Raw genomic sequence first — 17834 nt, forward strand, 5'->3', positions numbered from 1 at the left:
TGGCCCCGAGGCTTTTTCATGATTTTAGTTCAGCAGCGGGTACTGGTACGGGGTGCGGTGGAGTAAAGGAGGAGGTTGCAATAGCCAATGTGGGCATGGCTAAAGGTAAGGTGGCAGCCTTCTTGGCGGAGGCGTCAGCCAGGGCATTCCCACGGGTAACGGGGCTGCTATCTTTAGTATGGGCCCGGCAGTGAACTACAGCCAGGACAGAGGGTTTTTGGAGGGCGTCCAAAAGCTTGTGGATGAGGGGGAGGTGCTGAATGGGTTTACCGGCAGCTGTCTGGAAACCTTGAAACTTTCAGAGGTGGATATGACAATGCACAACTCCAAAAGCATATTTGCTATCAGTAAAAAATGGTAACGGTCTTACCAGCGGCCAACTGGCAAGCTCGGGCCAGGGCATAGAGTTCAGCGGCTTGGGCTCCCCAGTTGCCTGGCAGTGAGGCGGCCTCTTGAATGTCCCATTCAGAGGTGACAGCATAACCAGTGAAACGCTTGCCATCAACATAGAAGGAGCTTCCGTCCGAGAAGAGGATGCAATCGGGGTTGTTCAGTGGCACGTTAAACAGGTTGTCTCTTATCTGTAAGATGCTGTAAACTACTTCCACACAGTCGTGCTGGTCCTGGGGGACTGGCAGGTCAGGAAGCAAGGTAGCTGGATTAAGGGGTCCACACCTTTTAAAAATTAGGTTAGTGTTTTTTAAGAGTTCGGCCTCTAGCTGTTGCTGACGATGGGCCGAAAAGACTTGGGTTGTGCCCCTACGCAGAAGGGCTGACAAGGCATGAGAGGTCCAAACCGTGGTAAAATGACCCAGGGTTAGGCTCTTTGCCTTTGTGATCAGCAGGGCAGCTGCTGCCAGAGTCCGGGTGCAGGATGGGGTTCCCTGAGCGACAGGGTCGATTTGCTGAGAGTAAAAAGCAAGCGGGAAATGGTGGGGCCCGCTCAGCTGGGTAAGGACACCACTAGCAATTCCGCCCCTCTTGTGGACAAAAAGGTGAAAGGGTTTGCTGTAATTGGGGGGGCGGAGAGACATGGAGGAGGCCACACTGTCCTTGAGTAACTGAAAGGCTTGAATAGTGTCCGGGGACCACTGCAAAGGGTCAGGAGCAAGGTTAGCAGTGAGTCGGTGGAGCGGTTTGCTTAACTCCCCGCAGGACGGCAACCAGGGGCGACAGAAGCCAATTAATCCTAAGAAACCTCGAAGTTGTTTCTTGGTGTTCGGTAGAGGGCAGTTTTGAATAGTCTTTATGCGGGCTGGGTCCATCTGTCTTCCTTCTGGGGTTAACAGGAAGCCCAGATATCGGACCTTCTGTGAGACCCACTGAATTTTTTTAGGGTCTACCTTGTGGCCTCTGGTGTGTAGGTATAATAAAAGTGCCTTACCATCGATGCGGAGGGCAGCTTCTTCGCGATTACCTAATAGGATGTCATTTACGTATAGGACCAATGTGGATCCCTGCGGACTGGTGAAACCTTCCAAGTCGTGGTGGAGGCACTGGCTGAAAATTGTGGGGCTGTCTCTGTAGCCTTGAGGAAGTCGTTGCCAGACATAACTTTGTCCCTCCCAGGTGAAACCAAAGAGATACTGAGAGTCTGGGTGCACAGGAATGCTGAAAAAAGCTGATTTTAAGTCAATAACAGTGAACCACTCAGCATCCCAGGGGATTTGGCTGATGATAGTAGCTGGGTCAGGAACTACTGCATGAAGAGGGACCACATACTGATTAACAACTCGTAGATCCTGTACAAAGCGCCAACGAACAGGGTCTTCGTCCTTTTTAGGAGGCTTTTTGACAGGCAGTATAGGGGTGTTACAGGGAGTGCGCTGAGGGCGGACTAGCTTTTGTGCAATGAATCCCTCAATAATGGGGCGGATGCCCTCCCGGGCTTCCAGCGACAGGGGGTATTGAGGGACTGACGGGGGGGGTTAAGGAAGGCTTTACCTGAATCCTTACGGGCTCTGCCGAAAGGAGCAGGCCAATATCAGTGTCAGAAATTCCCCAGAGGGTTGAAGGCAAGTCAGTGAGGTCAGGGGAGAGAGAGAGAGGTGTTTCCCAATTACCCTGAGTAGGGGCCGAATTTCCTAACACTGTCATCAATAATCCTACCCCTTCAGGAGTGCAGGTTAAAGTAGCCTCAAGCTTACAGAGTAAATCCCGGCCCATCAAAGGGATCGGACAAGCTGGGGAAAAAAGAAAACGGTGAGAAAAACATTTATCAGCATAAATAACATTTAAAGGCAAAGTGAGTTCCAGAGACTGTGGGTTGCCCTCCACCCCAGTCGCAGTTTTAACCTCAGAGGATAGCCAGGGAGAGGGGGCATGATTTAAAAGAGAGAAAGTAGCCCCAGTATTAATGAGGAAAGAGACAGGCAGTCCCTGGACTGAAAGGGTTAAACGAGGCTCTTTGCTAGGAGGGGAGAAAGTGAGAAAGGAGCCGGCTAAAGACATTAAGGAAATAAGACCATCACATTGTTTGCCTTCGCCCCCGGGGTACTCATTGAGGAGGCTGAGTTTGCTGCAGCTGCTGCTGTTTCCCGTAGTTGATCCAGGCCTGGGGAATTGGCTGAGCTGGTGGTGCAGGGGTGTATTCCTCACTTGTATAAGCATCTGCGGATGCAACCAGACCCTCTGGGCGTCCCCAGGGGCATTCACGTTTAAAGTGACCAGGCTGTCCGCACTGAAAACAATTTCCTGATGGCTGGGGTCGCCAGGACCCTCTTCCCCGGGCACCCTGGAATCCCCTGCCACGGCCACGGCCTTTGCCTCGAACACCACCGTGAAAAGCTAAAGCCATCAGCTTATATTTTTCCTTTTTCTCTACTTAACAACTGATTCACATCCGTATAAGTAGGATTATAACTTAAAAACAATCTTTCTAGAAGTTTTATGATCTTTCGGGGATTTTCCCCAAAAGACCCTGACAACTGTCCCCACTTGAAAACTATACTTTCCTCGGGGGGGGGGGGGGCATGCACCCTGCCGTACCTGCTTGGACATAAGCCTAGTAACTACTCCTCCCGAGGTTTGCCCCTCCATTTCCTCCTCATCCTTCTGCAGAAATTCCAATCTGGTATCCTGCAGATTCCCCTCTGCTACAAGGAGAGAGTCCCCCTGCGGAGGAATAGGGGCAGGTGCAGAGGGGACCAGCTGACGAGTCAAAACACGCCGTGGTCTACACCCTTCATCGAAATAACCTGGAGGGGGTTCACTCTCGGGAGAGTACCTGACTGCCATAATTTTTAAAGATTTCCACAGCTTTGCTGCTGTGTCCCAACAAAACCAGTAACATAACTGTCCCGGATGGTCTTTTTCGATCTGGCTCTTTACTCCTCTTAAGGCAGCCTGTTCGAAAGAGCCATACGAAGGCCACCTCATCTCCGAGTCGGCCAATACCGCGGTATACCCAGTCCAATTCCTTACACATAGTGTGTACAACTTCTTCCTAGACATTCCTGTCTGTACTGGGAGTTTCCCTTCGTTCCATAACTTATTTACAATCCCCAACGGACTCTCAAGAGGCACGCTAGTCCCTTGACCCATGGTGTCTGACAGGGGCCCTCCAACTGGCGTTTACCCTGCTGTCCAATACACGACCCCTCAATATTGAATTGGCTAGGAGAAATCTCCTGTGGCGCCTTGCCAATTCATATATGAGTGGTCTGACCACTGGACAGAGGTACCGCACCAGAAGGAATCCCGGACGAGCCCCCAAATTGTTAGGTAATAAAGCAAGTCCTCACTCACCTCTCCAACACCCGAGGTTGCTGCGGAGTTGGAATTTGGGCCCACAATTCTGTCAGAGACCAGACACAAATGCGTTGATCAACGGGCTCACACTAACCCCAAAGCTTTAGAATAAGTGTGGCGCCTTTATTAGGGGTGAGCATCAATATTTATACACAGAAGTAAACAAAGTGATTAATAAAAGATAATGGTCATGCATAATCAATCAAGATTTTACAGGAAGAGCAAGTTTAACAAGTAAATGCATAGAGATAAAGGCTAATGGCTACTTGAGGAAGGGGGTGTCATGAGTAGTTTGCAGGTCAGTGCTTTGTTCAAAAAAAAGGTTCAGAAAGGATTATGCAGAGACGGCCAGTCTGGGTGTTTTTTGGCTCCAAAGTTCACCAAAAGTTTAGACCCAACAAAGGCACTTCACAATCATTGGTTTAACTCTCTTCAGACCTCCTGTTAAGTAGTTTTATTAGCCTTTTCATTGTGCAGATGAGGCAACTGAGATGAAACGATAATTACTGCATGAGCCACAAAAAGAGCAAAGTTTAGCACCAGGATTAGAATTTTGGGAGTTCCTGGGTCCCAATCCTGATTCTTACCACTGGACCCCACTTTCCTGTCAAGAGTTAGAATACACACTTTCACTTATCACCACTTTTCAGCCTCCTGAAAATTTGCCTGTTTTGTATCATTTTGTCAGACAAAAATTAAATTTGCCATCTTTATGGCTTATTAAAAAATCAAAAGCAACTGACCTCGGGATTGATTTTAAAATGTAGTACCTCACTTCTGCCTTTTTCAGCTATTTCATAGAGCACGCTGCTCACCATAAAAAGACGTTAGATTTTAAAACTCATTTTAAAGATGATACTAATATTGCACTTTGTACTGTAAATTAACTTTTAGCTGAATAAATTGATCTTTCTCTTTGCAGTTGACAACTTGTTGAAGTATACAGGCTATGGTAATGCAGCAGGACTGCTGGCAGCAAGGGGCCTGTTAGCAGGAGGAAGGGGAGATCATTGGTACTCCGATGATGAAGATACAGACACTGAAGAATATAAATCTGCAAAGCCAAAGTACAGTACTATTTTTTTTCTTCCTGTTCAAGTGTAACTTTATTGTCTTTGTTATTCATCCTTGAATGCTGCCTCCATAACTTCATCAATTGCAGCAAATTTGATAAGTGATAGAGAACTGACTAGCTCTAGGCTGGGATGTTTCTGTGTTAACTAGTTTTAGATATAAGATGGGTAGGGCCCTACCAAATTCACGGTTCGCTCTGGTCAATTTCACAGCCACAGGGTCTTAAAATTGGTCAATTTCAGATATTTACATCTGAAATTTCATGGGGTTGTAACTGGGGGTCCTGATCCAAAAGTGGATCATGCAGGGAGAGGGGGTCCTAAAGCTGTTGTGTAGGGGGTGAGGGTTGCAGGATTGCCATACTCACTTCTGTGCTGCCTTCAGAACTTGGCTGTGAAGGTAGCAGCTGCGGAGTTTCCTGCAGCTGGAGGAGGCTCCTGGAGCCGGAGGTAGGTCCCATCTCCCTAGTGCTGTTAGGAGCGGCCCAGCAAGGGGTTCCTGACTGCTAGTCAGGGCCAGTGGTGGATTAACACCTGGGCCCATGGGGCCTGTGCCTAGAGGCCTCCCACAATTTGAAAAATGGGTGCCCCAGCCCTGGCAGGAGCCACGGAGGAAGGGAACCCTAAGCATAAGTGGGCCAGAGCCCTGGCAAAAGCCGTCGGGGACAACAGCTCTGACCCCCTAAGGGAGTGGCTTCCCTGAGCCTGGGCAGGAGCTGCAGGAGGTGGAAGTCCCGAGTCGTGGTTGGAGCCGGGGTGCGCCCCAGCCCTGCAGGAGCCATGGGGAGAGGTGGGAGCGACAGCCCTGGAGCTTGGGCGTCCTGAGCTCCAGCTGTAGCCATACATGTGCAGGGTAGAAGCCCTGGAATTAGGGTGCCCTGAGCCCAGGCAGGAACTGCGGGGACAGCAGCCCCGAACCCTGGCAAAAGTCACAGGGGAAGGTAGTCCAGAACTCAGCTCTGAAGTTGCTGCAGCACACTCCTCTCACTTCTGCACTGCCTGCTTTGCTCTGCCTTGCTTGAAGACATTAAATCTTCTTGATGGAAGAAAGATGCATAAATATATGTAGGGTTATTTCATTTTATTTTCAGACTCTCAAACACTCATTTAAAAATCTGCAGATTCCGGTCTTTTCTGGACCTGGTATTGTAAAATCTCCTTGAGTTCAGTAGGTTACAGCAACACATTTTTCCCCCCACCCCCAAATCAACATATTCCATTAAGAGAAGAAAAGAGATGGAAGACTTCAGTCTCCCCACATTTTGGGGACATCTTTATAGCCACTTCCTCTTGGTCTCCTTTTCAAGAACCTGACCTGAAAAGAAGTCCTATCATCTCCAGATAATAAATTATGGGCATTTTGAATTTAAATTGTATTTGTGGGCATGTAGTCTGGGTTTTGCCATTTTGTTTATGTGAAACTTCCTCTTCTACTTTTATTTAATATTTTTCATTACTTCATTTTTGGAAGTGTGATTCTTCTCTGAAAAGACATACTCTTTAAAATATATAAAAAAATATGCTTTGTGGTATACTATATTTTGTGTCTTTGGTTTCCACATTAAATTGACTCTGTTTTCAGGTAAAAAATGACTGGGGGAAGGGGGTTCCTAGCAGTCAGTACTGTATATTCAGCCTCTGATCTTAGTAAAACTTGGTTCAGTAAATAGGAGTGTGAGAAGGAAATAAAGGAAGTGGTGATGCTATTTTAAGGTACCCCCACCACATATTTAATTTGAGGATAAAGTGCACCAGCCAGAACTGGGTCATAGGCGCCAAAAATAATAGTTCCAGAAAATTAACTCAAAAGGCCTACCTTGAATAGAATTCCTCTTTTGAGTCTTGACCCATAGGCAAAAGGAGTAATAGTGAAACTTGGGTATTTGAGCACTTAACATGGAGTTAATATAATAAATTTAAAAGCCAACAAAATGAATATAAAACAATATGGAGAAGGACCATCTATGAAAAGAACTGCAGAATTCTACTTGCAATTCTGTCTGAAGGAGTTAAACAATTTTACAGTGCTACCAGGGAGCATTAACTTAAAACCGTTATCTGTCAAAATCCAAAAAGAGAAATTTTGTTTGTATGTATTTATAGATTTAAATGCTACAGTATCTTTTTTTTCCCACCGCTCACAGCATTAATCTTATCACTGGTCATGTAGAGGAGCCAATGCCCAACCCTATGGATGAAATGACAGAAGAACAAAAAGAATATGAAGCTATGAAACTTGTCAACATGTTTGATAAACTTTCCAGGTAATATAACACTATCCAAAATACTACAATCAAACCAAAAAAGTGGATATTTTTAATCATAGCTCTTCCTAAGAGAGATTTAGGCCCTGATTCTTCACTATGTCAGAGGTGCATATTAATTTCAGTGGGACAATTTGCTTGCTTTTTAGTTATCCACATGCTTGAGTGTTTGTGTTTTTGTTTCCTCCTCCGCTCCTCCCTCCTTTCCCCCTCCCCCCCCGCCCCCCCGTTTTGGCCACTTTCACTGGACAGGAAAATGATGCTTACATTTTGACAGAAAGCAAGAACGTGTATTTAACACAGTTCCATCTAACTCTGTTTAAACTCTAATGTGGAGAGGACCTTTTTTTATGGGTGGTTCCCTGCAATAAAGCAAAGGAGCCAGGATGGAGAGACAGGTGCACTTTAAGTTGCTTCCGAAATCTGGTTTAAAATATTGACCAACATAATAAAACACCCTGGAAAACCAAGAGTCTCTAAAACCTACCTGCTTTTTGACAGGTTTACTGTTTTTTAGTCTGTTTCATTGCTGTTACTTTGAAGTAGCAGTGATGATTGTAGACAGTCTCCCTTTCTTGATATAATGTGAGTGTGCTGTTTGCACTTCCAGACCCTGGAGGGGAGAGCAAGAGTCAGGGACAGAATGGCAGGGATTGTGTTCAGAACAGATTAGGAGGAAACTGGTGTGACGAACAGAAGAAATCAAAGGTTGTGTGAAGAAAGCAATAGTGGGAGGATTGGGGAGTGTAGGGACAGAACATAAGAGACTGTTAGTCTAGAATGAATAGGGGTGGAGAAAAGATGGGGAGTATATAGTATTTGGGGAGTAAAATACACTAGCAACTAAGGATCAAGAAGAGACGCAGCAGTGGAGGACACCCTACGGCACTAGATAGCTTGGCAGACTGGCAATGACATTTCTTATTTCTAAGTTGCTGGATAAAATTGATGTAGCAGGTATCAATTTAGCCAGTTTAGTGAAGCATCTCCTGTCGACGCAGCACAGTGAAGACACCGCGGTAAGTCATCCTAAGCTATGTCGGCTCCAGCTACGTTATTCATATAGCTGGAGTAGCGTAACTTAGCTCGACTTACCCCGGTAGTGTAGACAAGACCTTAGGTTGTAACCTCTTCAGGGCAGGAGCTGTCTTGGTGTTACATGTTTGTACGGTGCCCACTGCAATGAGGCCCTGAGTCATGATTTGACCTCCTAGGTACTACTATAATAGAAATTTAAAAAAAAAACGCACACACGCTTGAGGTTGTTCTTAATTTTTTTTCAATAAATAAAAAAAGGATGTAAAAAGATGCCATCAGGAAGAGAGAACTAAAGAAAATGAAGCTTGTTTACAGGAGATTGGAGTTTGTTTTTGTTGTTGTTTTTAACCAAATGTGACTTACTGGAGTTGGTCAGTTTGTAGAGATACTAAATGGAAACAGGAAGTTGCCAGTCTTGCATTCAAGAAGAGAGGAACTAATTTTAAAAGTAGTTGGATTTTCTCCTTTTTTTGGAACTGCACACATGTGCCTGCAGTCTGAGCCTTTCAATACAAAGACTTTTTTCATAAAGTTAATGCTAGCAGTTGACTACAGGGGGTCCCTGGTATATGTCTTTTCCTTATCCATTGTTTCATTATCCGTCACTCATCAATAGAGGAATGTGTTCTGATTCACATCAGTCCTGATCCGCATATCCATTGTTTGCAGTACTGTGCTGTAAGTTGCAAACGACGAATATGCTCACCGATGTGAATCGGAACACATTCCCCTATTGATGAGTGACGGAGACGCAACAGATATGGGTAGCCCCACTTAATATCCTGGCCCACCCCGCACCCCAGTCCCAGCTCTGCTCCCATTCCAGCACTTGCCCCACCAGGCACTCCAGCCACGGAGCAGGGGTTGGGGGCTCGCCCAATGCTCCAGCCGCAGAGCCCCAGATGGGCAGAGCAGGGCAAGCCCCTAGCGCCTGGAGGGAGTGGGAGTGCACATTTTTCTGGGAACCTTTGGCCAGAATGTCTATCACGCCCCCCACCACAAGGCCAACTGGAGGGGGGAGAGGCTGTCAGATCGCTTTTACCCCCTGTCATTGCCCACTCAAGTGTCCTCGCCTGCCTATGCCACAGCTGTACCAGCAGGTCCCCAGTATATGTCATTTTGGTATCCATGGCCCTTTTCAAGAACATGACTTCTTGTATACCGGGGACTCTCTGTAATGTTTTGTGGTTGTTTGTAACTTGCAAATTAAACTGAAAGCTGCTTTGCTACAATTCTTGAAAATTAACCAGAAGTTTTATAAAGTCTTATTTTCTTCTGTGCTGGAATTACACTTCTAGGACCACAATCTCTAAGATTCCTGGTTCTGAAGCTCATGGCCTTGAAGCAGATCACTAATGGCAGGTATACTTCCTCCTAGATAGACTGCAAATCCTATTGTCATTCTAGGAAGTAACACATCAGGAAGCTGGCAGTGGAAATATTGCCATACTGAAAAGTTATAAATAATCAAAAGTGGCAGAAATGCCACTGCAGTCTTAACTATAGTCTAATGTCGATTGTATTTCCCTTCTCTGCTAGCGTTAATCACTTTAAAGATTCCAATAAATGATTATCACCACCTTCCAGCACCAGCATGCTTTTCATCAGTTAGGGTAACAGGTTTTAAAAAGGGTAAGAAATTCCACAGGAAAATGTGAGGAGGGGCATATAACTCCTTAAGAACTAGCATTCTCATAGTAAAGAAAAATATAAAGGATTGATAAATCCATGACTGACTGAAAATGCCAAAATCATCCCATCTGATTACAGACCATTCTAGATCTGATTTATTTTTTTATTTTTTTTATTGTGTTATGATTGATTGCACTCATAGGAAATAAAAACATGGCACCTTTTTTTAAAAGGGCATAAACTTTTACAAGCAGTTATGTGTTTGGACACAAATGTAGTGAGCTGTGAAGCTGTCCATTTTTTGACTACTTTAGTATTTTGTATCATGTTAATATTGAAAAGTGCCTGTTGTAGGAGATAATTGCATGCGACAAGGAAACATTTGAACCCATTTTATGGCATTTAGTAATGCTAAATGATGACAAGCATGATGGAGCTAGAAGGAGGTGATAAGGATTTATTGGCATCTTTAAAGTTATTAACTCTCTAGTGGAGGAGAGAAATGCAATGGATATTAGACTAGAGGCAAGGTTGCAATGACATATCCTCTATTTTCAGTTACTTATAATTTTTCATTATGGCAGTTGTGTTTGAATGAATCTTTTCATGATAACAATGATCAAAGTTGATTTTGTGAGAGAACGCATTATTATTGCCAAGTTTGGGGAAAAAATTAATCCAGCTTTACTTCATCTAAATATAGGTAGTGTGAAGGGGAAGGGTGAATATACACATTTGTAATGTTTCAGATGGTTTTTTTGCACCTAACTGAAAAACTGCTTTGTACAGACTGAGGGGTTTTTAAAGTATTTGAGCTTTTATGGTTAAATTGCAGTTTTTACAAATGAAGTGTTATCTGGAGTTTTGTTTTCCATGAGAAGGGAAAGTGGCAGAATGTGAGCTCATTACTCGTCAGAAGTTGGAATACATACAAGGATAGCACTCATAAAATATGTAAGAATGAAGTATTAAAAAAAAAAAACCAATATAACTGTAACAACCTATCCTAAACATAAATTGTCTTTTGATTTTTAAATAAAGTGTGTTGGTCTTGGTTTTATAAAAACTCTGTTCTGTTCACAAAAACTAAACTTTGGTACAAATTTGGCCTGACAAGGATGCGTCGTTGTTGTAATGTATGTATTTCTAATGTTTTTAAATGCAAGGGGAAGGGAAGGCCTTAAAATCTCTACAGCACTGGAGAACTTTCAAGACTACTTGGGCAAGGTGTTGGATAGGCTGTTGTGTGGCTGGAGTTAGCCCTGAATTCGTTTCAAATAAAACCTATTTGTAAGTAAATAGTACAGATCATCTTGTTACAGCAATGAGAATTGTTGGTTGCAAATCAGTTTACTCTCCATAGTAAGTCATATGATTGAGCTTCCAAAACCACCTCCAAGCTGTGCAAAAAGAGTTAACATAACCTTTCGCTGTTGCAAAAGACTAAATTTAGCCAAATTAAATCATTGTTGTGCAATTTTCCATCTGTTTATATCCTACAGTATTGGAAATATTCCATGTTAATTAAAATGTCTGATAAATATACTAACACTTTCTCCATTATAAATGATGGGAGAATTATATATTAATTGACTAATTTAAAATGTCAGGGTGCTTTTTCCAAGCCAACCTTGTATTAATAGCAGGAATTCTTTTGGTGATGAAATGGTCCCCAATTATCACAGCTTGGGTTTTGTTGTACATTGAACAGAAGTCAACAAAACAAGTATGTAACAGAACCTGCCTAAATGGCAGCTACACTCATTAAAAACACAGCATTAATCAGGGGGTGAATGAAGAAGGCAATGGTATATAGATTTTCCCCTCCCCTCCTTTTCTAATCATAGAACAAAATAATGTTACATGAAAGGATCGGAACTATTATGTAGTACTCAATTATAGGGAGGTGAATAGGTCCCAAACATGCCATGTTATCAAAGGAGAAGACTGGTGTTTGCATGACGGTTTTTTCATACAGACACTGTCATTAATTCCATGTGTCAATACTGCCCAGTCATACACAGATAGACAAGAAAGAAGTACCCTTGAAAATAAGGGAATGATTTTTTGAATCGTTATCAAGCTAAGTGGCAAGCAGGAAGCTGAAACTTGTATAGATAAATTTGAAGGGACACTTGGGAGATCTGCAAGTGGGAGAAAAGAATGCATTTTACCAACTGCTTAATTAGGGTGTGTTTTCTGTTTGTATACTTGAATAGAATGCTTTGTTTGTGTTAGGAACATGTGTCGTACAGCAAAGAGTCTTTGATCTCGTTAGGGGATGTTACAAGGATGTTTACACACATTTAAACAAATTTTATTAATATGTTCATTCATATATTTGCATTTATAATATATATTCAATGGATACAGCAAAATTCACACTGCCACCCACTGCGTGCAGGAAGTAACATCTCTTTCCTATAATGTGGAGTGATCACACTTGATAGATGTGAAATTATTTTCTTTGAAGAGTGTGCATTTGTAAGGAGAACCCCAAGATGACTTTTACCTTACTTCAGACACAAGGGTGCAGGTCCTCAATTGGCATAAATTGTCATAGCTCCATTGAGGTCTCTAAGCAACCAGTGCTAAATTAGTGACTCGTTGTTGTTAATGGACCTAGGACAGTTTACATGAGCTGAGGATCTGCATGAGGGCTGTTGTATGCAAACGTCAAAGTCCGTTTTATTTCAGTTGGTGGAATTATTCCTCTTGCAAACCTACCCAATGAGTTTTGTTGTTTTGAGTAATGCACTTATTCCAGACTCGTGAAGTTAGCTTTGTGGCATCCCAAACATCACATATTTTGTTTGCTAATTATTCTCTTCACTTTTAGTTCCTTTTTTCCTTTCCCTACTCATTTTACCCTTTCGAAGTACACAAGTTACCATGGGTTGGTTTGGAACTTTGCATCCAGCTCAGCTGAGAGGAAGCACATAGTTGTGCTGGCCCTGATTCTGGGATAGAACCAGATTGACTTGGAGACTGTTGCAAACTGGTCCCATCTTCCCCGTGGAGCAAGAAGTAATAAGTTGTGTCACCTCTCTTATTGGCACAGTTTACTTCCTCCATGCCAGCTTAGCTGCACTGACTGGCCCATGTAATGTTGGGGGGAGAGTATGGCCCCAAAGCTCCACCCACCTCCATGAGAAGGGGAGTAGCAACCTGATAGTGGTTTCTTCCCCTCCTCCATAATATCTGGTAATACAGGAAGCCTGTGCAGGAGAACAAAGGGTACTCAGCAGGATTCACAATTAAGCCCTGTGGGATGAGCATTCTTGGAATGACACCCACAAGTGCAGTATGGTATACAGCCAATATAGTGGCTTGAAGGGGGTATACTGTGATATGAAAAATACATGAGTTTGATCATCATTTCATATATATATATATATATATATATATATATATATATATATATAATTATAAAATAAATAAAAAATAAAATCAGGAGTCTTTGGAGCAGAGCCCGGAGCTGGAGCGCACGGCAGCTCCAGAGCAGTGGAGCTACAGGTTTTTGCCTGGAGGTGGAGCGGAACCGGAGCACAGCTCCAAAGCCCTGGGAGGGGGAGGGTTCTAAGGGCGTGCATCAATCTCTTAGTTTGAGTTACGCTCTCAGTGAGCTATTTTGAGTGTATTTAAACTTTTTTAAAACCAAAAAAAACTAATATGAATGCACATCTTGTTCGCATGGTGTCTTGACAGATTTTACAGTATAAGTTTTTTGAAAATGATTCCTTTTAGTGAGAGCAAGTTCATCTCAGGTACTGTGAATGTATATTTCTGTGCAGTATGTAGAAATGAAGTAAAGTCAGATCTACAAGGTAGATCACACAGGAAATACAAATCTTACTTTTGATACTTCAATTGAAATGGCATAAAACTTTCTTGTGATACTATACTTACACCCAGATATTTGTGAATATCATTAAGAAAAACAGTTGCCTCAGTGGGCTAGAAAAATATGTAGATCTCTGTAAGATTTTGTAGATTACTTACCCTCAATTGCATTTTATTTGGAAGGTTAAAAGTCAGAAAATTAGCTTGGGAAGCAAGTGTCCTGCACTGCAAGCATTGTAGAAGATGGGTACTGATAGTCTTATGAGGAAATTGTAATAAAAATACTGGGTTTTCAGTATACTACATGCATCAAGGTAGATTCCCACTTTCTAAGTTTCCCTTATGTTTCAGCTCTGGCACCGAGGAGCTGCATCAGAGCTGTTACAGCCTCGTGTGTAACTGATGCATTAATCCATTTCCTGTGGATTTATTCTACAATATTAGAATTGCAATTCTATTTTATAGATGGATATTGACAAGTCAGATCAAATAAAGATGTCCCAGATCCACCATACCTTAAGGAGCCTGAAAATTTGAAGGACTCTCCAGACCCTGTTCTTACTACTTGAGGAAAAGCTAGACTATTTGCCAAGATACGAGCTCCCTAGCCTTCGTAGATAGGAAGGATAGCCTTCTTTCCTACAATCTGTGTTAGAAATTGATAACTCCAGAGAAATCCAAGAGTTCTTGAAGCCTGTCAGGATCTAATGATGCTATCTGTCCAAGAGATCCTAAACCAGGAGGAGATTGGTGGTGACACATGCTCATACAACCTTAGCTGCCAAGAACTCTGAAATATCTTCAGTTTCCTTTCCTGCCATCATTATGAGTTGTCTGGAGGGCTGCTATTGCTAAAGCATATCCAGTTCAAATTATTATTTGGCGGTGTAAAGTCCTTAATCTACAGTAGAGATGAGCTAGTTGAGCAGCCATCACTCCCCCTAGGTCCCTTTAAAACTCCTGTAGTTGGCCAGGTTGCCCTTGTTTTTTTTTCCCTGTGGTTTCATATGGGTAAGACCAGGAGTGTCAGGACCTTCTTATTTCATCAACAAGGGGTGAAATCATGGATCCATTGAAGTCAATGGCAAAACTGCCATTCACTTCAGGGTAACATGGATCTTTACCCTGTGTCTATGGAACTTCTTGAGCAGACACACTGAAGTCCTATTGTAACTGTTAGTCTGGTGAATTCAGGTCTCTCATGACTGCTTTGTTTTCCCCTTTTACCACCATTTTTATTTATTTGGTCCTTTTGGCAGTGTGACTCTCTAATATTTTTAATGTGCCTAGATACATGGTGACTTATGACCAAATGGCTAGTAAGCGACATGATTCTGTGGCTTTTGACATCTGTTTCAGATGTTGTGATGTAAAAGTATTTTGGAAGAAAGCCTAGGAATTTCCTGATTCTTTATACTTGTTGGAATTTAAAAACTTACTCAGCAAAGAACTGTGGACTTCAAGCAATGGGTGAGGGAAGCTTTTAGTATGCATGACAGAAAAGCAAATGTGTCCTTAACTGAGGCTTGACTATGAGTTACTGAGACTTAAATTCACCTGGGATTTGAACTTTAATAAGGCTGAATTGTGGGATTCAAAGGATCTTGTTACTTACTAGAGGCTTCTGACTCTTGTGCTGCATCTTTCCAGTCATCCAAATGCCTTTTGAAAAGACTCTAAAGCACTTCATCAGCCGGACTTTACTTGACTTGTTGACAGGCCTAATGGCAGGAGGAAAAACACAGGCCCTGTGCATTCAATACTAGATATGTGGCTCCTCACCATTGTTTGGGCCTACGAAATCAGATTTTGAAAATATTTTTGATACTGTATTCTCCTCTCCCAGAATACATGTTAGAGCTTAAGAAACTGGAAGAATTTTCTCAGGACTCTCCTAACCATCTGAGAATATGCTAGAACCCATATTGCCAACGTGAGAAAAGGAGGAAGAATCAGTCCTAGAACCCATGGCTAGTTATTTCCCCTCCATGAGGAAAATAGCCAGTGGATGTACAAAATTGCACATTCCGTCCCCCTGGACACTGAGGTGTGCAAAGAAGCCATACTGTTACTTGTCTGCATGCAAGGGTTGCAAACTTCTTGCAGAAATACCTAAAAGTCTGCCTAGCCCAGCGTGGCAAAACCACACTGGTTTCCTTGAGTTCAAGGTGTCTCAAGCCACATAGTGCAGCAAATATGTGCCTTCTCCTCTGGCATTTTAGAAAAATGATCTGTTGAGTTTGTGTCTGGTGCAAATAATCACTGTGGTTTGAGTGCCTCACCTATGCAAATAGTTTCCCTTTCTCTATTGAGAGAAATGAAACTCTTCAAAACTAGGTTTTCTGGTATCTTGTTGAAACATTGCTCATCTTTATAATATCTGGCTTATTGTTCATACCCTGCAACTTGTGTGTTGCTTTTCTAGCTGCTTCTGTAACAGCCATTATTGGGATTGTTGACTCTCTGTACAAAGCCCTTCTCTTTTGTCCTAAAGAGAGAGTGAGGAACAGGCAGAATGTTGAAGGAAATAAAGCATTTCCCCACTGAGAGTAACTAAATTCTGCTCTTTAAGTTATGGCTGTCTTTGGGGACAACAAACAAGTTTCAAGGGATTCACTTTCATACTGAGGTAAATTAGGGTCTGGCATCCACACCATTTAAATGAAATCATGAAAATTAAAAATAAGGGCTTTATAATAGAAAATCAAAATGTTATATTTGACCTTACAGCCTTTGCCATAATCCACATACAATAAATGAGGTGATAAAATGTGAGGATTAAATAAATCTTTGCTAATACTTTTTGATTGGCTTTAATCAATAATTAATCATCTTTAGATGAGGCTGTGGCTTGTGGAGTAGATATAATTGGATTAGCTGTGGAGAGGCTTTTGGAGCTTTGAAGAGATTAAAGTGGCTGTCAATCCTGTAATTAAACTGCTACAAACAAAAGCAATAGTGTGTGTGTAAAAAAAAAAAAAAAAAAAAAAAAAGCTGACTATTTCAAAATGGATCAACAAGTACTTAAGCACCACTAGAGGTTGTGTAGGCAGAATGTTCTGAATGATTTATTTCATTGAATAAGATGAATATGTATCAAATCATCTATTTTAATTGTGTGTCTTGCCGAGAATGGCAGGTGAAACTTTGGCAACCATTTCTTCTTAAAGAATTCAAAGAAGAAAAGCTAGTGTATGTATTTAAAACAGTGAACCTGCTCCTTGTCCTGAGTCTGTTGGGCATTGACTTTTTCTGTATCTTTTAATTGGCTTAATAGGTTGGCCTGCAGGAATGAAGTCTTTATCTGTCCTCCCCACCTCCAGTTTGGATTTTTGTTCCCCTTTCTTGTTCAAAATGGAGATCTTCATTAAAAAATGTTGTAAAGACTATAAAAACATAGTTTGTGTGTATATCGCTCTATATAATAAAACTGTGGATTGATGCATGTGTGCATATGCTAAGACTTTTTAAAAAAAATCTTACAGGGATGAAGTTATAAAACCAATGGGAGTTCGACCGGATGGCACGATGACTCCTTTGGAAGAGACAATCTGCCAGTACCAAACCAATGAGCAAGACAGTTCAGATTCAGATTAAAGCATTACCTGCTTCACTGTCAATATCTCCTTTGATCAGCATCTTCCCTCAGAGCCGCGACATCTTTTATCTACACATTGTACCCTCTCATTAGCCAGCATCACTTTGTCTTCTTATTGGGATATTTGAATGATGGATCTTGTGGTGTAATCTCTGCATTTTTATTAATCCATTTATATAGGAACAAATGATCAGTTTATTAATTGTAAAGAAAATTGTATTTCATTGAAATGAAAATAAAAGATTGCAATGCAAAAAAAGTAAATATTTATTAAAACTTGCTAGATTCTTCTCTTCCATTTCAATAGGTTTTTTTCCCTTTTTTGCTTTTGTTTATGGTATCTTACCCCAACCCCTTCCTAAAATACAATTTCAGCTAAAGAAGCAGAATGACTTAATTGCCCTAGGAATAAAGGATGTTAAATGTGACATGACTTGACCTAGTCAAGCCATAAGTTTGCTTCGCAGTGCTCAATGATTCTACAACTGCTTTAGAAAAAAAAACGTTAACCATCAAATTTTATCTCACCATTCATTACCATGGTTAACCAGTCTGTTTCAAAATTTAACTTCTGTGTCAGTCAGCTACTGATTATTGCTAAATCTATTGTTGTTTTCTTTTTTAAATAAGCTTTAT

General features: G+C 42.0%; 1 protein-coding gene across 3 annotated transcripts in view; it reads left to right on the top strand.

Moving 5' to 3' along the window:
- Positions 1-17462, top strand: part of RIC8B (RIC8 guanine nucleotide exchange factor B) — a 68028-nt gene extending 50566 nt beyond the window's left edge. The window contains exons 8-11 of one of the 3 annotated variants that reach the window (XM_030545005.1): positions 4673-4817; positions 6968-7087; positions 9424-9487; positions 17086-17170. In XM_030545005.1, the coding sequence (XP_030400865.1) occupies positions 4673-4817; positions 6968-7087; positions 9424-9481 (323 nt within the window). In that variant the 3' untranslated portion in view covers positions 9482-9487; positions 17086-17170. The other 2 variants (XM_030544997.1, XM_030544996.1) reach the window with 2 other exon arrangements.
- Positions 17463-17834: the final 372 nt, after the last annotated feature.

Source organism: Gopherus evgoodei, chromosome 1 (genome assembly GCF_007399415.2).
Source record: "Gopherus evgoodei ecotype Sinaloan lineage chromosome 1, rGopEvg1_v1.p, whole genome shotgun sequence".
NCBI classification, from domain to species: Eukaryota; Metazoa; Chordata; order Testudines; family Testudinidae; genus Gopherus; species Gopherus evgoodei.